Source organism: Rhipicephalus microplus, unplaced genomic scaffold (genome assembly GCF_043290135.1).
Source record: "Rhipicephalus microplus isolate Deutch F79 unplaced genomic scaffold, USDA_Rmic scaffold_32, whole genome shotgun sequence".
In the NCBI taxonomy this organism is placed as follows: Eukaryota; Metazoa; Arthropoda; class Arachnida; order Ixodida; family Ixodidae; genus Rhipicephalus; species Rhipicephalus microplus.
The window spans coordinates 1,776,185-1,798,887 of NW_027464605.1; the positions used below are offsets into that span (position 1 = coordinate 1,776,185).

The 22,703-nt window shown below is 44.5% G+C and overlaps 1 protein-coding gene across 1 annotated transcript in view; it reads left to right on the forward strand.

Annotated features, from left to right (window-relative positions):
- Window positions 1-7,879: 7,879 nt before the first annotated feature.
- The window catches only part of LOC142786788 (uncharacterized), a 109,057-nt gene continuing 94,233 nt past the window's right edge, over window positions 7,880-22,703 (forward strand). Inside the window, exon 1 of the mRNA XM_075884436.1 lies at window positions 7,880-9,069. Coding sequence (XP_075740551.1) covers window positions 8,271-9,069 — 799 coding nt within the window. The 5' untranslated portion in view covers window positions 7,880-8,270. The remainder of the gene's footprint in view (window positions 9,070-22,703) is intronic.

A 22,703-nucleotide genomic window follows, 5' to 3' on the forward strand; every position in this document is an offset into this window, starting at 1 on the left:
ATTGTTACGGGTCCAAAAGTGGGGTTTTGTTTGCATCTGGAAAATTCACAAACGCATATTCCAGTGTGCTAGCCTAAAAAAAAAATGGCAGCATATCCATTGAGTGAATGATAGATAGTGGGACGAAGCATCCGTCCGTCCATTCGTTCTTGCTTTCGGCCATCCATGCGTGCGTCTGTGTGGCCGCCCGTGCGTCCATCTGCCCGTCCGTGCGTGCGTCTGTTCGTGCGTCCGCACGTTCATCTGTGCGTCCGTCCCTGCTTTAGTCCATGCACCCGCTCCTGCGTTCGTTCATGCGTCCATCCGTCCGTGCAGCCATCCGTGCGTCCGTCATTGCATCTGTCTGTGTGTCCGTTTGTCCACCTATTCAACACTCCAAGTACCACCATCTCGCATCTTTTCATCATATATGCCTCATATACGAGCACCGCCATCAGCGGACATTCCAAGGACTGAACGAGAGGAGGCAAACGCACACTTTCTTACGGCTTGCGCTTCGTGTCTACTTCCCACCATTAACCACCTCGAGTTCATGGTATATACTAGTTCACTGTATTCATGGCACTGCGGCCCAATGCTCGCTAAACCTTTCTAAAACCAAGGAGGATACGCCCAGTGGGCATAACGTAGCAACCCTTTCTTGTCTTCTGTGCGTTGTTGAACAATAAAAAGTTTGCAGCGTGCACGTTCACTAAAAGCCGAACTCGCCTGTCTCTCGTTCCCTTTTAGCAGCCATTGGCATGTACATCAGGCACTATCTTTTCTTGTTCAGCAACGTACAGAAGAAATATTTCACTAGCACCACGTTGGAGGTCAAAATGTTATACTTGTTACACACTACTACAACGGCTACGAGGGACGAACGGGTGCCGCTATAAGGAGCTTCGCCCCTAATAAATGTCATTTTGATCTACCACGCTACCCATATTCAGAAGAAAGAAATTCACAGTGAATGAACGAGTTATTTCAATGTTCCCGAATATGTGCCACGCATATGAACATTAGAAATATAACTAGAAGATGCGTCAGTCATTTCTACCAATTTAGTCAGAGAGTACGCATATTTTTCTGCTTATATGCAATTTTTCCGGTTGATATAGCTTTTGGTTTGCATGGTTCAGTTCCCTGTTGGCACGTGGATGGAATCGACAGTGTTTCATTGAACTTGCACTTCTATGTTTTAATAAGCACTTTTAAGTTATGTCGCTCAACGCCCGTAATATCTGTGCTGTTAAAAACGATGCATTCAAAAGCATTTAACGAACTTTTCACCACCTGTGATTCCTAGAGTTCAATTTTTTTTTACAGGAATGAGGTTACGGCCATCAAGAGCTGAAGCCCTGTCTTACTGTGGACTTGAATTCCGCAAGTAACACTTTTTCATATCTCATTCCTGCACTTATTAATATCTCGGTTATCCTAACTTATCATTTTAAAGATACGTTTTCGTAATCGGATTCTTCAGACAAGAAAAGCACTTAAAGTAGTGCAATTTTCGACAGAGCTAAGCGAGCACTTGCAGTTTTGTGCACCATATATTTCAGTGCCAAGCCCTTGAAATGGTAAAATTTCTTACCGAAAGCGATAAAATAGAATATTTGGTAACTTCAAAATTGTGTCATCTTTACGGATTGTCTGGACAACCTTGAGAAGTAGTTGTATTGCAAGTCTGCTCACACTGGAACTGATATTCATACCAATAACATCGACTCTTTTGTAGCAAGATCATTATTCATCGGTTCCTCAAGCTACATCTACATTAAAACTCTGAAAAAAAGATAATACGCTAGTTTAAGCTTGTTCAAATAAACTGAATGACTTATTGTTCTGCGTAATCAAATTATTGCAAAATATACGCAGCAAGGAATGTTACGTTTGTCTTTCCGCCTTTGTTTAACAATAGAACCGGGGTTGAGTTATACGCTGCTTCAAGCAACACGAAAGGATGCATTCGTGCACACATTCCCTGCAGTCCGCTTCCGATACTATATTTGGAATCCCTGTAAAACTGGGCCGTGCCTGAGCAGTGCTGTGGAATACGACCACGCACCTGTGCGGCTGCTGCTTCTATTGCGTCAGACGGGACCACCAGCCTAGGGGAGAGCGCAACAGCGGCCACCGGTGCGGCAGCAGTAGTAGCAGCAGCAGCATCAGCCAACGGCCGAGGCTGCGGCGGCGCTCGCCCGCTCCTCTTCCCGGCGGGATCGATTCGAACGCGAGCGCGCTCGGGCCCCGGGCCCGCGCACTTGCTGAACAAACCCAGCTCGGGTCTTGACGCACGCACAGCGCGCGCGGACGCTGCACTGCCACTCGCGGATCGGCGCGCTTACCTGCTTGTTGGAGTGCGCGCAAGCTCGCTCCTCCCGTCCCCGCCGCTGGAAACGAGTAGTGGGCAGTGCGCCTTCCCACTGCATCTCCTAGCATCTCCCGCCTCCTTGGATACCCGGGATTACCTGATGAAGAGTTTGAGATGTGACGTACACTTGCCTCGGTGGTCGATTTGACTTTGTGCGAGAACGGATGCAGAAACGACGCAGCTCTCAAGTGCGCGTCAAGGTGTGAGCTGGTATAATGTAGCCTCGAACTCCTTGGCTGTCCGGGATGTTGTATGAGTCTTGTGGACTGCAGGAGATAAAATTTTTTCCCAGAGCATGTCTTAAAAATTTAGAGGTGTTCTTGACCTCATCTCGGGGCACTATTTCTTCTTGAACAACCCGGATACACAGAAAACAAACATCATTTGTGTCTCAGATCGTCGTGCAACCTAATTCAAAGTGCCGGAATACACCTGAATTTGAAACGGTACCCGAATGTCTGATCCTAAAGGCATCCTGTTGGTGTCACGCCCTTCCATAGCCTAGAGACTGGGATACTCTTGCAAATTCTGGAGTTTCAACGTGTGAGGCAGCATCTGCCACGTCCGCTGACGACTGAGTAAAAAATTTTTAGTCAGGCACCCAAGAAGCCTTCGCAGCATTGTGCAACGGAAAGCGCTCTCAGCAAGCTGTACTGTGGCATCAGTAGCACCGCTTCTGTTTCGGGAGAGCGATTTTTCCCTAAACGACGTCTCCTGCATACGGCGGGTGCGCCGTGTGTTAAACGGCAGCTGGAGTCTACGCTGCGAGACTCGCGGCCCATAATTGGACGCTCCTCCTCGTCCCTCGCATTCTTACCTACTAAATACTGGTGTCTGCCTGCATGAACACTTGTAAGTGACAGTAGCAGCCCAGCAATCACATATAAGCACCCAGCGAAGAGGATTCCACATCCTGGAAAGTTCGAGAAAGTGCGCGACGACGACTTGTGGAGTAACCGACGACGGGTCGACGCATCAGTGTGTGTTGTGCGCGGAGCAGCTTATGTGCCGAACGAACGAATCGCCTGCAACGCCTCTGGATGGTTTTCCTGCAGCAGAGTTGGTGGTACCTTCGCTTCGAGTGTCTCGCGTGTTCTATCCTGGGTTGCGAACTCCGTTAATTCCTAAAAAAGAATGCCTAATAATTATTTACTTTCAGGGTAAAGTGTAGCCCTCGAGGAAGAGCTATCGAAACATGACAACTTGCTGGCAGCGATTTGTTGCAATATAGCCCCTGCGCTTTAAGAGTGTTTGGTCACCGCCCCTCGGGTTTCTCGCAAGCACTGCAAAGGACACAATCGCGTCTCGGGTGTACATAATTAGGCCGGCCCTCAAGAAAACGTGCTTAGCCTCACATGCGGGAGCAGGTTTTGGCCAACGGCTTCTCTTTGAAACTACGTGGAGCCTGTGCAGTGTAATATATAGGGCCTCAAAATAACCCTTTGCAAGCTTTTTCAACCCTTGCGTTCATGTATTAGCAGCGGAAGGTTAGATCTCTGACCTGTAAGTACTGGCTTGTGTCCCCAAAGCCATTGAGAAGCACTACGCGTGCAAAACTTTTGCCGCAGTCGGCTTCTCCCCTCGAAGTTTGAACTGGCGATAAACAAAATATTACGAATGGTACGTACATTTCAGAAAACAAACATTGTTGCTGTACGCAAATATTGTGCCCCCTCTGGGCTGAAAAAGGATAAATAATCACTTCAACGACCAACCTGTTCACAAAAAACCATTAGTTACAGCTGCCTTCGCTTGCTTTTGGATATCTAGTAGCTGCCACCGTTATATGATTAGGTAAGGGCAGTGATTTATCAGCTACAATTTGTGTTTGTCCGTTCACTCATATAATTTTTGTAGTCACCGTTGTGCAGGCATAGCAGTGATTGTATCGTGCGCTTAATCAGGTTTATCCTTGCATAGAAGAGTTTTTCGCTCTGCAAATACATTTTAATAATGTTGAAGCAGTGTAGTAACTTTTATCCGCTCTTTAGTTTAATAAACATCTAGAGCACAAAGGCTATGTGAACCATCCATATCAGTTTACGAAGACATTTCTGTAATAGTTTCTTCGCTATCAGCTCACTATTTTTGAAATCGGAGCCAGTTGTGCCCCTCTCCTTCGATACATAACATTGATCATTCGCTGTACCGAACGAAGTTGTGCAACGAGTTTTGGAAGCGCGTAATATCGGATGTGCTCGCGGCCAAGCAGCGTTGCTTAGCCATTTCAGACGTTTATCCGTGTAGTCACGTAGGGCACGTAAAGTTTTCTCTAACTGCGGTACCCCCAAAAATGCGAATAGCGATAAGATTGGGCATTACAAGTGCTTCAGAGAGTTTCGAATGGCCAACGACCTAAACTATTTGTACCTGATCAGCGAACTCAGACTGCATGACTTGTCCAGCTTTTGAAGATCAGAACGATCCACATGTGCGAGCAGGAAACATATCGTGACGATTTGGCTGAGAAGCGAAGAAATCGAAACGCGAACGTTACGGTGCCATCACTGTCGCTGATCATGGATGTCACATCGAAGAGACCCGTTTGAAGGAGGGAACAAATTGACGGAAATCAAGGACAAGAAGCAGAAAAAAAATATCGAAGCATTCACCGGTGAACCCGTGCGTGTGCGTTGTGGTTGTGTTTTTTTTTGTGTTTTCGCTCGGTTGTTGCTCCTCATGAGTGCGTTGCTCCGCGCGTAACGTGTGCAGTGTGCTCCTCTGTGCTGCAGTGCATCCGTGCGTGAAGTAGTCACGTGCCCGGAAGTGCTTCGAGAGAGACGACACGTTTTATCAATCCACCCAGACGGCCCCTGAGGACGAGACTGCAAAGCTTTTCAAGCCTGGTTGGCCTCTCCACCGTTCGCAAGAGTTATAAGGGCGGGAAAGGTGGGGGCGGAAACGCCAAGTCTGCAAGGCCCAAGCGCTATATATGCTCAGCTAGGCGAGCTGCGCAGCATCTTTTGTTGTGCAAAAAAGGGAGACACCACGCAAAGCTATTCACAGCAATCCCTTCTGCCAAGACTTCCACGTTTTAGTGAACTCTCGGAAGTAGTTGAGAAACTGACTATAAAAGCAATTAAAAAAAAACAAGACGAGAGGCTTCGCAAGACGTATCTGAACTCTTCGTTCAGCTTTTCAGGTGTGTTTGTGAATACATGGCGTAACCTCGCGTTTTGAATGTAGGCGATCGCTCATCGAGCACACGCATCCAGGGAGTTAGATGGAGTGAGACACTGGTGTCTCGGGAATATCGCACGCAGCTCTATTATCTCGAGACAAACGTTTTCTGAGAAGAATTGAAAGAGAGATGCCTCGAAACTTGAAAAACAAAGTCCTTCTTTTGAAAAGCACAGTTTGACTGAAGGAGCGAACGATCTGAGAGCGATGACTGAAATTTGTCCCCCGTAGCGACTTCGAAAGATTGCTTTGTTGTAAGGCGATTATATTTATTGCCTGCAACAGTTCTCTCCGCGTACTGTCACCCACGATTTGAATATCTGCCAAATTTTTTCCAAGCTTTTGTCGAGAAGGGTGATGCGTTATTATTCCTATTCACGTACGTTGTTTTGCCAGTGAAGAGGCAAAAAAGAACCAGACGGAATCTCAGACGTCGGCTACAGGCCAAATCAAAGCGACTCTTGAACGCTACTTGAAAATACGGCAGGCGCTTAGTTAGGACGAAGCGCATTACAAAAACGTAATCAACAGCCCTGACGTAACATACGGTACAAAATCTTTTCTCTTTACTGGTTCATTGCTTAGAAATAGGAGTCAGAATTCGTATGATTTCTTTTACAATACAGTGAACAAAGTCCGGACAAAAAGGTTTGGAGAAGGTGTCGAGAAGGTATAGAGAGGGAGAATGGAAGACGCAGCTTGTCCAGTTGACGTCAGCAACTGCTGTTGTCTCGGAACTTTACAATCACAAACCGAGGCAGGTGTTTGTCTCCGCTTTCGGCTGTGGGGAGAATAAAGGCGCAAGTGAACAGCGCAAAGCCAGGTTGGCTGGAGAACAAGCCGGACACCCGTAAAATCTCCGTCAATAAAAATATACACAGATACATGGAGTGAGCGAGCTAGCGCAAACGGTCCAGCTGAAATCGATAAGAGCGAAGGTCTGAGCGAATAGTTTTCTTGCCTCCCATTTCAGCGTTTGAAGGCTGCACGATAAGTGTTGCTGTATTCATTAGGCTTTTTATTTGCCTGCATGTTGTGTGTTTTATATCCTAATCCAAAAAGCCAGTGCCCACATTTTGTGGGAATAAAAATACAAAGCGAAATTTATTGTAGCAGCTTTACAGACATAAAATAACGAGAAGGAATCGACTCCATATATCTTACGATATTTCCTTTTGTTTTGATTTTTGCAGATATTAGCGACAGGTAGGCACTTATCTGCCTAGGTTGCTGTGGCTTCAAGGAAGCTCTGAATCATCGTTACTTTTACTGCGCATATAAGCGAAATTCGTCACTACAGCCCAGAGAATCTGGCTATATTTTCTTAACACATGTAATTCGACTGCAGTTTCTATACATATTTTTTAAGTAATAGAGATAAGGTGCACGCAAACAGCGGTCACTGCTCACAAAGAGTGTCTGCGCTTGGTACGAGCATCATTTCTTGCAACTCTTCTAAGAGAACAATAGCAGAATCCAGGAATTAAGATACAGTGATCTGAGAGACACAGTAATGGGGAGGTATAGGAAATAAAGAAAAAAAACGACTTGAAAAAGGAAGTGCTCAAACTGCGACGGACAGGTTCACGTAATCAAGACAAATAACAGCTGCGAACCCTTCTCGACAGGAAGTAGTAACAGGAAAAAGAAAGCCCTGCGGGACGAGCTTTCTTTGTTGAGTTTGGTTTCCGATTGTTTTTGTTCTCCTTCATATTATCAAGATAAACGCGCAGGAAATGCGCTGAACCACCCATTTTTTATCCCTTAAGGAAAGAGGAACGAGATTATACAAGGGAAGTGGACAAAGGAAATTTATCATTTCTTTTCACTGCATAGCGGAATCAGGTGGCCTTAAAGGGGGAAGCATATTAGGGAACCAAGGCAGCCAGAAAGCCGAAAAACGCTGTCTGTTACGGAAGAATAAATAAAAAAATAAATGAATGGACTTGTTATCAGCTATAAGTAATACCTTGCGCTAACGACGGAAATAGCGCCTCAAATCTACGAGCAGATTAGGGAGGGAATATTGATTTTGTGATTATTATTGCAACGTAACCGGACGAGGCGGATGAATTCGAAGAATAAGATTTAGAAGGTAAAGGAAAAAAAAACACAAGACAAACATGCGTGAATGGTTCGCCTGAAGTCTGTTTCAAGTATGTTTTGTGATGAAAATGACACGTAATTACAAGGTAACGACCTCATTTAGGTCATCTCTCGTTTAGACAAAGGCGAGAGAGATAGCGAGCTATCAAACGAAAGCGCCAGCAAGAAAACAGGTCATCAGGGCTAACGCACTAAGCGCTTGGGAAATAACGTGACTCGCAAAAGTGTGAGCGTACCTCCCCCCCCCCCTCTCCCGAAGTGTCGCCACCACCAGAAACGGCAATTAGGTTTTTCTCCCAGGGGTAGCGTATCTGCTAGACAGGCGGATAACAGAGCTGCTGCTGTTAATCTTCGCGGGAAAAACTTTGAGTCAATCAGCCTAATCGACGCTCCAGAGCCACCAGAGGTGCCGGTGGTTTTAATGATCATTGATTGAAGAAAACTGCGTAAAGAGACACCGATGGTGGTGTACTTGGAACATGCTGATGGAAAAGTGTACTGCAGTGCCGCCGTCTTGGGGCAATGCGACAGGACGTGACCCGCATCCTCCCGTCGCACAGTTGCCGAACAACGAGTGTCGCCACCACTTAGTGGACACCACGAGGACGACTACCGAGAGCGAAGTTTTATGACATTGCTGCCGAGCAACCACGTCGATCGACAAAGCGCCCTCCGAGGAGAAGCGGAGCAGAAGTTTTCCCTGCGGGAAAGCGGCGTCCACTTGCACCGGGGAGCGATGAGCTCCCCGGCCATCACCGTCAAAGCTGCTGAAGACTGCCCGAAAGTCGCCAGTGCCCAAACACCCAACTCGGGACACGCGAAACCAAAGATGCCCAAGGCAGACGAGTGCCGCATCGTAATCACCGACTGCGACGGTGCCGAAGACGCCACAGACAGAGACAGCCGCGTCGCGGCCTGGTTAGGACAGGACGCCTCCGCGGCATCGTCAGCCATCGAAGAAGGCGAACTGTCACGCTGTGACAGCCAGCCGCGCCGTCACCACAAGCACCGGCACAAGCGGCGCCAACGCAAGCATCGCCACCACCGTCATTCGTCGACCCACAGCCGGTCGTCCCGGTCGGACGAGCCAACGGCGAGTCGCTGCCAGAGCAGCAGGCTCGTGGTCGAGGTCGACGACGACTTCGCGTCCGAGTGCGACACCGTAGCCACGGGGCGCTCCGAGGGCGCCTGGTCCGGCTTGGCACCGCCCGACAGGGACGAGCGAAAGCGCAAGAACAAGAGGAAACGGAAGCGGAAGCGAAAGCCCGGCGAGGAAATCGACGAGGACGAGGACAGCCAGGATGGAAGCGGCAAGCGTGACAAAAAAGCCGAGATGATTGTGGTGACTGTGAGTGCGGTTATACTCACCATCGCCCTGCTGCTCATCGGTATTACCCTGGCACTGACGCCTAAGATCGACGAGATGGGTGAGTGAGTAAACGTTTACGGTTACATTTATTTCTAAGAGCTTAATATGCGAAGCAAGAGTTGGGCAATAGAAAGTTTGCAAACACGTCATTTTTGGTGACTTCATTAGAGCTGCCGATGCAGGTATCGATTTCGGCTCATGATGCAAAAGCTTCTATCTGACGCAGGTGACGTGGCAAATGTCGATGTTATATAGAGCTGCAAGCCTTTAGAGAAGGTAATCAAGAATCACTTGCCTAAAATAGTCCGGTTGAAATGTTCTGCGTAAAATAGTATTCATAAACTGTAGCATGCACTCAAAAAGTAACGCGCCTTATGCAACGATATGAGTATTGAAGTCGCAATATTCGAAGTCTAGCCAAGATTTATGCGAGAAACTTTCGTTTCTCAATTAGTCATGATATTTTCTTTCTGTAACTTCCTCTGGAAGCGGCTCAACATCGGTGCGTACTGGTATCGCTATACTTCGTGTTTGCCATTAGTAAACATTTATCAAGTGGACTACTTAGCGTCATCATTTACGGAGTATCCTGTCTGTAGCTTGTGCAGACATGGCACTGTGCTAGTGATAGCGTACGCATCATGATACGTAGATTACACGTGGAGACACAGAAGCACACGAAACAAAGTGACAAGACATACAGCTCGGGAAGACAAATCTTAGTTGGCTAAACATTAGAATGTTTGTGAATTAGAACCGGGGGTGAGGGTACTTTCAGGTCAAGAAGACAGAGACTTTACTGTCGTAAATCGAGGAAGCCATAGCTGTAGGACCTCTCCCTTGCAAAATTAGTGGACGCGCATCATTAGGAGCTCTTTCAAGTACAACAATACTAGTTTAAACGGAGTTCCTTCAAGCAAGGTTTTCACAGAAAAATGTATTTTCTGCCAAGGCGGATGAAAAAGAATAAGTTCTGTTGCTGCTGCACGCCATACGCTCAATATTTTCATTCTTAAAGGCAAACCGATACGTTTTAGGTTTTGTCCAAAAACGTTTATTATAATATATTTCATTGAAGGGGTATGACAAAAGACAAAATAATGACGAGATGATGTTTCAGAGAGCTTGTGCACATTTTGCGTTATCAGAATTTTTGATATTGAAATAAGCACAACTGAAAAATGAAACGAGTGGGATTCTTAGTGGTGTGCAATTCACGGTGTTTCTATTACGCAATCTTTGCTTAGTTCGCTCGGTTCTCATTCAGCGTATTTGTAAATGTGAGTACACGTATAGTGCCGACACGCTTAAGGGTATTGCGATAGCGTGTGATACGCTGACTGTGGTATGCTTCTGTTTGACCTACGTACGAAAAAAATATGCTAAAAATGAGAAAAAACGCCGGATTTTTATTAAGAATAAATTTGTAAGACTGCACCGCAAGAAATGTTTCTGACAGACACGTTATCCGGTTACTTGTGCACCAGAAGACGCACCTATTTTTCTATTTTTTCAAGGCTTAGACATATTTGACCTAAGCACATTTGCTTAACTTTGGTGGAAGTGCCGATTTTTATCGTATTATAGCCCTTCACCCCTATAGTGAGCCGACTTCACATATTCCATAGTGCCCGCGCGGCAATACATGCGTGCACATCTCGCCCAAAGCGAACGAATTGGGTTATTTTCCTCCGAAGGCACGATTTGGTTCAAAAGTTCACTCTTCGTACTCATTTAATCACTTTCACGCGCTGTATGACAAGAATACTCCGCTGGAAGAGCGCACGAGAACGTAATTCCCGACATGTTTTCAGTATAAGACAAGACGTTTGTAGAGATAGTGACGCTGCTGTGTATAAGTATATATGGAGTGCAAGAACCCAACAACTTTCGAGTGTGGCGAGATGAGCGGAAGTGGTGGTGTCGCAGGGGTCAATCCGCCTTTCGGAGTCAGCAAACAGCGCGTTTAGCGCCTCCGTCATTGTCCTGTCAGAACCGCCGGAAACCATCACAGTCCGTTAGCAACAAAGCATTGAGCACTGGTACTGAACGCTTGGAAAATGTGAGACACCAGCTTAGCCGTAATTAACGTACATTGCCCGAAAGAGGTGGGCTGGCATGTCGCTGAAGGGTGGAGTAACATCTTGTCCGTGTACTCTCTGGCCTGTCGGGCATTCTTTCCTTACAAATACAGCAGAGAAAAAGCAATAAAGTACCACTAGCCGAGCAGCTATCGCTTCTCGGCTACGCTTGTCTTGTTGCCTCTTAAGTGGTTGTCCCTTTTTAGCGCTAAAATGAAGATGTCAGCTATCGCCACGTTCACATTGCTTTCTTAACTTTTCAGTTGTCTATGATGTAGGAATGACAGAAATACGCCTAGTACGCTTCTGCTTGAATATTTGCACATTCAGAACACCCCAAGTGCCATAAGGGGCCCAGGGTAAGCCTTATACGTCCCATGTATTTTTCGTAATTTGGAGGTACCGTTCTACAAGTGACTAAATGAGATTGCACATTATTCACATATCGTTTCCCTGGAACATTTCCGCTTCTTCAACTAAAACAGATTTAGTGAAAGCTCACTAGTGTTCAAATTCTGTTCCATATCTAGCCATCAATAGGATGTAAATATTATGTCAGTTTGCGTCTTGAAAACTTGCTACACAATACTGTGAAGTGCTTATTTCAATTCCGCTTCTGTAGTCGTATGCAGTTATGCAGAATTCATAAAAAAATATCAACTTTTTATAGCAGAATATTTTAGAAGTAATGGTTCCTACGCAATAAAAACGAGGTTTTGAGATTATCTGAAATAAAGTTAGAAAACTACTGAAACGCAAACCAGGTTTGCGTAAACACCATCCAACAGTTTCATTTAGTATCAGTAAGCTCGGTAATGATTATAAAACTAAATTTCTAACTTCGGGGTCTCTCGCCTTGCTTGCCTTGCTTATTTTTAGAGCTTGTGCAGCTCTGCACGTGATGTAGTATGGATTGTGGTCAACTTTTTTCAGTACATTGAGTGTATTTTGGCCAAGCGTCAAACCTAATGATTTCAGAATTTTGACTCGTGTGATACTGCCTTTGTTACACAAAACTGAATCCAATTTGCAATTCTTTATGCTCTGAAGCCCAAACAAAGACAGAAAACCCGCTTCGACGCAGTTTTCACTAGCTCAACACTTTCACCGCACAGTTTGCATCGATAAGAGAACTGTATTGGCCGCCACGAAATTTCGTACTCGCCGAATTCCTTCTTTGTTCTCAACATCTTACTTTATCGACAAGCACGACAGAGACAAGGTGTAATAAACCTATGATCTGCACGTGTTAGAACGTACGCACTCCGACGAACAATGGGAAATAAACAGATGAACAGCCGTGTGAACTGCTGCAAGCTGACTGTGTGCCATGTTATTTCTACATGTCTCAGCTTGCTATTATGTTTGGTTTTTTTCCTCATTGTTAATTTTGCGTAAACGTCTTAGCTATTTCTTTTTGCTGCCGAAATTATTGATATAAAGTAGCCAAGGTAGTATGAACCTATTCAGCAAGACAGTTACAATAGAACACAATAGAACAGGACAGCGTGATCGGACTGCCTTGAAACTTACCTGACAATTTCATATACACAGCTGTCTCCGGACAAACATTTTGCCTTTCATGCACAAACTTTTTTTAACTAGAAAAATGAGCCTAGGCATAGAGCACATACGATAGGCTCCTTCTGAGTGTTCGGCCACAAACAATGCTTCTTCAGAAAAGTACGAATGTGGAAAATACGCACAGAGGGGCACCCTCAAATTCTAAAGAAAAAAGCGGTGTTTTACATTCAGGTTTCCCGCACCATTCCACTTGTTGGGAACCATTTCCGCTGTGTGCTGTCTTCGCGACGCGACTGCAAGAAGGCATTGATGTGAAAACAGAAGCAATGAACTCCATTGTTTTCAGGAAAAGTATATTGAAAAGTTACAGAGCTAAATGATTTCCACCAGAAAATTATGGGTTAATTTGGATAGGCCTAATGTGGCCGCAAAACCATCGTTTTGTTGCCTGGCACGCCGCACACATATTGTTTATGTCTAGGTTAATTTTAAATGCGGAGGCCCAAGTTTACAAACTGCGCTGTCAATAACACGCGCAGTCTTTCGCAAAAAAGGATAGAAAGCATGCCGTCAGCTGGTGTGGTGTCCCTACATGAAAAAGCTTACAAGCAGTGTAGCTAGTGTGAGCCTCAAAAACGTGATCGGAATGCTTGGTGGTTCTCGCTTTGATGCTTCGGTGGGTTTCAGTGGCGATTGCCCTAGATTCTTTCCCGGCACAACTTCCGAGAAACGACGTGCTTCCAGAAATAAAGGAGTGCGCATTCGTGAAAGTTGTCGAAGTGCCCGCAAACACAAGAGTACACTAGCTTTTAGAATATATCACTAGGGTCACATATGTGCTTTGTGATGCTACTCGAAAGCGTAGGCCATACTCTTCTTCCTCCTTTTCTTATTTTTCATTACTAGTCGATTGTGTAGCTTTCATCCAGCCAAGCCTCCCTGAAAGCCTTCTGCCCTTCATGTCGTTTTCCAATACAATATATCAGTAAGTCTTGCGCTAGTGTCCATAGAAGCTGGAACGTATGGCACTTCAGCCAACATGGCAGTGAGGAGTAATGCACGAATTTCTATAACATTTGTTCTTTCGCTTCCCATTGACTCTGTGTCGCCGTCAGGCGCTTATTCGAGAGACAAGCTTCAGAAAGCGTTGAAAGTTCCTCTTCGCCGCTTTGACCTTTTAAAAGCGCACATAAATTCAAATGGGGTCATGAAGTTCACAATGATCTATTCTTTTATTCTGAATAAACGCCAAAACACAGCAATGAACAAAGCCATGGGCGTGTTCGAAGCCACATGCTCGAATAATTAGCTACGGGGGACCTGAAGGTCTGCCGGCTTCCAGGCTGTTGTGTAGGTCAAGAGACGGCATGCCCGAAACAAACACTTTAATTAAACATGGATTTTGAAAATGGCAGCATATCCACGGAGTGAATGATGGAGAGTGGGGCGAAGCATGCGTCCGTCAATTCGTTCTTGCTTCCGTTTATCCATGCGTTCGTCTGTGTGACCATTCATGCGTCCATCCACCCGTCCGTGCGTGCGGCTGTTCGTGCGTCCGTCCCTGCGTTCGTCCATGCATCCGCCCCTGCGTTCGTTCATGCGTCCATCCATGCATCTGTCTGTGTCCATTCGTCCATCTATTCAACACTCCAAGTACGAGCATCTCACATCTTTTCATCATATATTCCCCATATACACCTTTTCACAGGAAGGAAAAAAAAAGACACCGCCATGATGGGCTGTGCGCGGGAGTACAAAGACTAAGGGCGCAGCGTTGCCAGTGCATTTTCGATTATGAAAAGGTAATTAGAGGCACCGCCATCCAGCCGACATTCCCAGGACTAAAAGAGAGGTGGCACACGCACACTTTCATACGGCTTGCGCTTCGGGTCTACTTCCCATCTTTAACAACCTCGAGTTCATGGTATATACTAGTAAACTGTATTCATGGCACTGCGGCCCAACGCTCGCTAAACCTTTCTAAAACCAAGGAAGTTACGCCCAGTGAGTATAACGTAGCAACCTTTTCCTGTCAGATAGCGCTCAATGTGCCATACAAGCACACACCGACGGCAACGAGCATCGACAACTAGAAACCTGTATCGATATGGTTTTTATTATAAAACCATTGCTTTAGAAAACACCTGGCGTCTTTCGTTAAGCAGCTGGCATCTTCTTTTTGTTTTGTTTTAGAAACATCTGGCATCTTTTCGTTTTGCTTTTAGAAAACATCAGGCGTTTTTTGTTGGTTTATTTCTTCAATCAACGGCGTTTTGAACAAAAATTGTTTATTGTTTGATCATGCACAGGAGAAATCTCACCAGGCAAAACCTTGTCAGTAAACAACGGCTGCTTCTGGGAATGAGAGACAACAGAAGTCAGCTTTAAACACTTCTACTTCTACGAACGTTTCCTATAGGAACATGCCAATGGCTGCTAATGGGGAATGAGAGACAGGAGCATTCGGCTTCCAGTTAACGCGCACGCCACGAACTTTTTATTGTTCAACAAAGCACAGCAGAAATCTCCCACCGGCACCACCTTGCAGGTCAAAATGTAACACTTGTAACACACTACGACTACAACTACGAGGGACGAACGGTTGCCGCTTTAGGGAGCTTCGCCCCTAAAAAAACAGAGGACTTCTTGCCCCCGAGTGATCGGGAGCTCGTGGGGAGCGATGGCGCTGATGATGAACGGTGTCGGCTAGTCTGGCAAAGAGAAAGTTCCAACATAAGCAAATCCTTGTGCTAGCCGTAATTCTCGGGGGGTATGAACAATTGTAGTGCCAGTGTTTTGTCTATTAAATATTGACTCCATGGTTTCACAGTGCCTCCGCGGTTCCCCCATACTTGACCAAGCGATTAGGTCATCACCTGACGCCATGCTTGGTGAAGTCAAAGCCCAGGTATCACGAAGTCATAATGAATTTGCTGATATTCGCTATCCGTGAGGTCAGAATGGTGTCAAATAATGACGTCTTCAAGCGATGATGATTTTTTGTATTATTTCGTATGGTCAAGGCTGTCAATTGTCACTCTTCACGTTTGATGAGGCAGGTAAGGCTTTAACCCTGATAGTAAAGATGACAAGACTCGGGAGCAATTGTAGCGTCAAGCCAGCTTCTCCATTTAAGAAGTAGGAGACGCTTTGACAGTGACTTGAATTTACGTAACTTTAAGGCTGACCTATTTTGAAAATTGTTTTGAAATTGAGCAGTTATTCTGAAGGATTAAGAATCGAGAATTGTGAGCGCTTTTAGAAGAATTGTCAATAGGTTGTTCGGTCGTACGTACCGGACTGGCGAAGCATATTACAATCTGAACATAGACTATGCGAATGTCACGTGTCACAACATAGTGCTCACGTTGTTTTTTGAATGATCGTACATTTTTTTTCCCTTTCTGAACTGTATAAAAATTAAACGTCAGTGGGTTCGTATGGGGTGAACAAGGTTTCTCTTTTTTTATTGCGATGAAATAATACGAAGTTCGATGAAAACTATTCTGCGTCCATCTTCTCATATATTTCAGTTGTAGTTTGTAAGAAAGAAAGTTTATTTGTTTTCTGGATGATCTTGCTTTATTTTTCTAAAGAAGTCTAGCCTGCACATTTGACACACAGCAGAGACGTTTAAAAAGGCTCAATTTATGAGGAACTACGAAAGCATAAAATGAATCTTTGATAAGATGCTCCGGTGTTTACATTCCGCGTGCATGATGCAACATACACAATTATCAAACATCTTAGCAGTTCGTCAACAGAATATGCTTACGTCGCGACAAAAAGCACCAAGTATGCTATGGTATTACGATAGATAGGTCTTATGTAGAATATGTATATAAGTAAAAAATAAATATGATGTACACGCAAGACAGAAGTGGTCTATCGCTAGTTCAAGAAACCTTAAGTGTCTTTGAGATTCATTGAAAAAAAACGCGTGCCCAATATTATCTACTCTATATTATATTGACTATGCTTGCATTCATTGTTGTGAAATACGTTACACTGCAGTAAAAGCGAAGTCTTCATAAAATGTTGAATTGTGTTTTGGTCTAGGAGAGCAGACTTGGATTTGAAAACATCTCGATTGTTCAAGGCAAAAAGACATAGGATAGTAGTTTGCGATGAAACAACGATCGTCAGTCGCTGAAGAACACCTTGTTAGCACTTAGATCAGGGGAAGTTCAGAAAAGTTTCTTCAATTATTTTTCTAATGAATTAGAAAAATAAATAAGCGCCTTTGTTCTAGTGAGTCAGAGATGTCTCCGCAAGTTCAAGTTTCAAGCACAGTGAAAAAAAGTTGAATCATGGAATAGGTTAACATCGGATTAAATTTGAAGCACTGAACATGCAATACGTCGAGAATCTTACATTTTTTTATCTCGACGATCGCTTTCGGTGAGAGCTGTCGTGGTGTTCTGTGGCGGCCCTAAGACCTTTCATAGCACACATCTGGCGAAAAAGGAAACAAAAAAAAAACAACTTCGCTGACTACCTCCAGAACAACGAAATAATTGAGGAAGCTTCGCCTTATTAGCAACAAGTCTGAATGAAGTTAGGAGTTTCGCGGTCTGCTTTATTGCTCGTCACTTTCCTGTTTATTTTCCCTCTACTTTGTGTTTTCTGTGTCTTTTTGTCTTCGTTTATTCAATTTTGTTATTTTTTTCTGCTCGTGTATATATCGCTTCCTATTTCTTTCTTTTCAATTTCTCTGTTTCTTCATTTTCCATTCCTTTGCTATACAATATTATGCAAGGCTCTACTAGCGTGCTTTACTAGCGCGCCTGAACAGCCGAGTGAGTGGTTCAGACGCATGCTTCGGGTAGTGGGTACGGGGTATTTAATTCTGCTCCACTTTAAAATATTATGGCATTTTTTTTTCTTTTTCTCTTCCTCCAGCTTTTCTCTTTCTGTACTTGTTTTTGCTCCCATCAGAGTAATCGCATCTCACGCCGGAACAATCGGCGCACGTGTTCTCGGAGCGAAGCGGTAGTTTTAAGAGGAGGATGAAAAGAGTTCTGGCTGGTTCGTGATGATGATCCTTCCCATTTACCCGCCAATAACCAATGCTTGCCTCAAAATGGTTTCGCCGTTAAAAAACGCCGGCCCTGAGCAGAACGCGCAGCAACGCCAGAGCGAATATTTGCGGAGCACTCCTCGTGGAGGCCGTTGCAAGCTCTCTTCGTGGGCGAGTACAGCAGCGAAAAAAGGGAAACAGGTCAATTTTATGGTTGATATATTCTCAGCCATTTCTTCTAACGCTCATATTGATGATCACTGGCTGGCTTAAGCCAACGAATGTGGTATTTCTAGATGTGGATATGAAATAAAACACGCTTTTTTCCACCTATGTATCGCTATTCCTACCAGCCATCCGCATAGACTTCTTTCGTAAGCCAATTCACATCCAGATGCAAAGTCGCTTACTTCATAAAGTTCTGTTTGTATTGAAATTTTTCTAGAAATACACTTTGTTAAGTTCGCCGCCAGTTCTGGCCAAAATGGCCATGGTCTAGTGCAGAAGATGGCATTACTTCGTAAATTATTTTGTGCACTCAAAAGGAGGTCGTTACGGGCATTACTGAACACGATTCGAGCTGGAACGCAACACAAAAAAGTAACTATGCATCCACGTTTGTTTAGAAGGGGTACAAGGTTTATGCGTCGATCAGATGTTCTCAGTGGACAATCCGAAAGGACTCAGGTCGTGGAGGAAAGATTTCTACGGCACACCGTGCTTGTTAAACTTAGATATCTCGTGGATGAGCAGGATTTCCGCTCGAAAATTAGTGCAGATGCGAAAGCTGGTCAAGCAACAAAATTTGATAAAACGGAGCTGCTAAACTGGCTGTGATATTTGCATCATAAGTGGGAATCGCTACTATCAAAGGCATCATTGTGTTTGGCACATTTGCAGGTGAGCTAACAAGCTTGTGTGGTGCAGGTTGATATAGGCCCCACGCGGCTCGACAAGTTTTTCGCTTAATCGCAAAATTTAGCGCATGTATTTGCTTTTATATTTATTTATTTATTTTAGTTTTTTATTCTTCAGCATCTTGAAGGGCGTAATTTGGATACGTTGTGAAGATAACTGGGCGTACTTCAAGCTTCTATGCAACTGAAACTTAAATGGAAATGTTTGTAATCAAAAGAGATGAGTGAAACTGGACAACAAGGAAAGCTTTATCATCGAAGTTCCCATATAAATGCTTGCGGCGTTTTTCACCCTTGCGTGTTCACCATAACATTTTTGAGAGTCACGCCACCAAATAGACTGCTTGGGTATCTATAACGTGCAATTTGGGTTAAATCTAAGAGAGTGCCAGAACTTCAATATTATGTTAGAAAATCACAAATTTCGAATAATGATGTCAAAGACGTTGAGGGGGATGGAGCCAGAAGCTATCACCATCCTTAGTAATGAACTCCAGAGAGGTAGCCCAATTCTTAATTAAGGTATCTCCTCGGTCGTCGCGAAACTGTTACGTCGGTGCAAACAGTGGCTTTTCTCTCATCTATACCTTCTTTTCCCTTCCACAGTACAGGGTTGATTGCCGTGCTCAGCTCAAGTTGACCTCCCCACCTTGCAGCTATTGCTATTTTCTATCTCTCTCTTTCTCCTCGGCGTACTTCAGGGTTCACTGATAATGCTAGAGACATGTGTTATTCGTTGTCGTGTGACATGCTTTTAGTGTGCGTAAACAACAGGATAGAAGTGCACAACAGCGAGCAGAGTTTTCACAAGAGATTTTTGGTACCTCGGCAACTGTCTTTCTTGGGAACTTGAATTTATGTGCTCAGTGTCAAACAGTTACCGGCTAGAAGAGTGTGTGCACAGGCCACTTTCGAAAATCTCTGAGCACCTGCACTGTGTTGAATTTCTTTTTGTGTCTTCAACTGCGCCTTTGAAAACACCTTCAAATGTTTTGTGGTAAAAAACAAAATTTTGAGTATTTATATAGTTATGTGTTTTTTGTACATCCACTTGTTGTGTTGACACAATGGTACATGCCAGAAAAACCAGAAAATGCGCTGTTTCTCTGTGACTTTTTAAAGTTTATATGTGCTACTCAGTGCTGCCTTTTTCGAGATGCAGCACAAGTTCGCACAGAAAACCACTTTTTTGAATTTCCCCTTGGCTTTGTTGGTGCTACAGCTGCGCCGAAAAGTTCATGTTTTGTGCTCCAAAAATCAATTCAAACGTAAGCCGTTCATGTTTCTGGCGTATAGGTTGCATTACCTTGGAGTAATTATTTCACCGTACCTTTCATCAAAGAAACGATCCTAATTCCATACTGCCGCAGGTGTCTTCATATCTCAGGTACAGCATTATTATGCTTGGGGCACAGAAGGCGCTAACTCACGCGCAGGCTAGGCTCAGGGAGACGTAATTACTATTTATTGATTTTGTGCTACTCTAGTATGAGTTTCACCATCACTTTTAAATATCGTGTAGTTTACCCAGATCACTCACATTATTTTAGGAACATAAGTGCGAAGGATTTTCTTTACGAATAACTCTGGCATGCATGCACCGCCTATGGAGAACCTCCTGAACAGCGCAAAAGTGGATGACGGACTGAGGTTTCACACTATTTTCTCGTATTGAATCACCACGTAGCTCCTTTCAAACACGCTGCTTCAAATATATGATATAATACCGAATTTTCAGCTGTTGTGTTCACTTTGAGCTCACTGTAGATTGGTGTTACGACCTCTGGCGCTTCGGAAGTCTTCACTGTTTGAGGTTGGGTTTCGACTTAAGGCAAGTACGCTTTTGTTTCTTTCTTCTTTCGTACACCTCGGTGGTAAAGTGCTTACTACACTACGCTGCGAACCCGAAGGTTGCGCGTTCGATGACAGCTCAAGTGATCACATTTCGATGGCGGTAAACTGCTAGAGACTTATGTACACTACGGGATGTCAGTGTGCAGATAAGAACGCAATATGGCTGAAATTTTCAGAACCCTCCACTAGGGCATGTATATTAATCAGGGTTTTTCACGTCAAACCACACATATCATTGTTAATACTTTTTATTTACTCGCTTGATTATGTTTACACAAGTAAAAATTGAAGTAATCTTCACGTGCTTTTTATTTGTTGCCGCATTTGATATGAACGCTGTGAGAATAGTAATAGAGAATGAGACCTTACAAGTATTCCTAATCTACTGGATAATGATATTACAGAAAACAGTTCAGGGTTGACGAGAAAAATAAGAAAACCAAACACTCACAAGCTCTTGTAACAGAAAAACATAGAACCAGCGTGAAGATGGGGCCTTTAATTTTTTGTCTGTGATCTCTAGAGCATTAAGGGTATATTGGCATTCTCTGTTTATGCTTTGCGTACCATGCACGTTCCCCGGTGTATTCACGCTGTGTGCGTCTCGTTGAACATTCATGCACTCGCTACCGAGGGAATGCGTTCTCCGCCGAGACCTCGAAGACGCCTCGTCCCAGTGGCAATTTCATAGAGTGCAGGAATAAATCAGGAGATGGCGAGAGACGCTCTCGCCGCCACGATTGGACGCCCGAAATTGTGCAGCGAGGACGGTCTTGCAGTCGAACTGTATCATTAAATTACTCTTGCCATTCACTCGACGTTTACGCAAGAAGATGGAGGCGTCCAGCTGAAAGAAGGTCGCGAAATGTAGTCGGTTGCGGAATGCCCGCCCGTGTCCTCGTTTTGCGTGCAGGCGGTGCGAAACGGCGAGACCATGATTCCCGAGAACAGCTGATGCTTGCGCAACAAGTAAAATAATGGCAGCGAATGGCGGTGACAAATGCGTACAGATTACGCGAGTACCAGACGCTGCGAAACTCTATACGGCGGACGGAAGCAAACGCATTCATATTAGGCAAACTGCAAAGTGTAGAAGCTGTCACTCCCTGTTGCTTGAAATGTAGGAGCTTTGGCAAATGTTCCTTCTAAAAGCTTTATGAGCAAAGTTACACTTTTAGCTTCTGTTACTTCGGTAAACTTCATCGAATCTGTTTCGTGCCGGATATGTTTCTGCAAGCAAGAAATTTAAGGAGTGGTTGTACAGCTTTTGTAGTTACCGGATCAGCGAAAGAGTATCGTCGGCGTGCGCACAAACAACCACACACCACACGCACAGATATGCGCACACAGACACATACACACACACGCTTGGAAACATCCGCACAAACACACACATGCACACAAATACGCGTGCGCGTGTGCACATAAAAAAGTTTGCACAGAGACACACTAAAAGCTTATAATACACTTGCACAAATGGTGGGGTTTCATTATTCAAGAAACTTTTGCTATGATTCACTTTAACCAGCCTGACAGCTTTGGATCGAAGGTCCTTTGAAACTGCAGGCAACTTGAACAGGCAACTTGTTAATAAGCAGAAAGTGCTGTTACTTCTTAGCTATGTCTACAAGACACACCAGCTAATTTTAATAATATTATCTATATTCTAACGTACCGCACCAACAATATAATTATGAGACACGCCGTAGTGGAGGGCTTTGAGAATTTAGAGCATTCTTTTTTTCGCTTTGTGTCCTGGCGTCGCACACTACATGGGCCTGTAGCATTTTGTCACCATCAAAATGTTGCTGCCACAGCTGGCGTCGAAACCGCCACTTCTTGGTCAGTGGAGCAGCACAGTAACCATTGCTTTCCATTCATGCCGTTTTTCTTCAACCAGTAATGAATTCACCTCTCATAACACAGACCACTACTACTTGTCTAAAAATAAGGATTATGAGCACCCTGGGCAAAGCGACGAAAAAAAGCAGGATGCCGCTGATGTGCCAATCGGGCAGTGCGCAACGGCAGTATGGTCCTATGGGCATTGGCATAAGTACATAAATTAAGGTTGTGGAGGATGTAAAGTGCATTGTTTCATCCGCATCATTGAGAGTGAGAGGGAAAACAAGAATATGAGACGTAGGGAAGTTAACCAGACATGAATCGTTTTTGCTGCCCTGCACCGGATAGAGAATGGGGAATAAAAAGTTATGCCATCTACCGCTAAAGGCATCCTTGTTTGGATGCGAAGCAGCAGGGAGATTGTTCGCTTGAGCTGGATATGATGATGAGG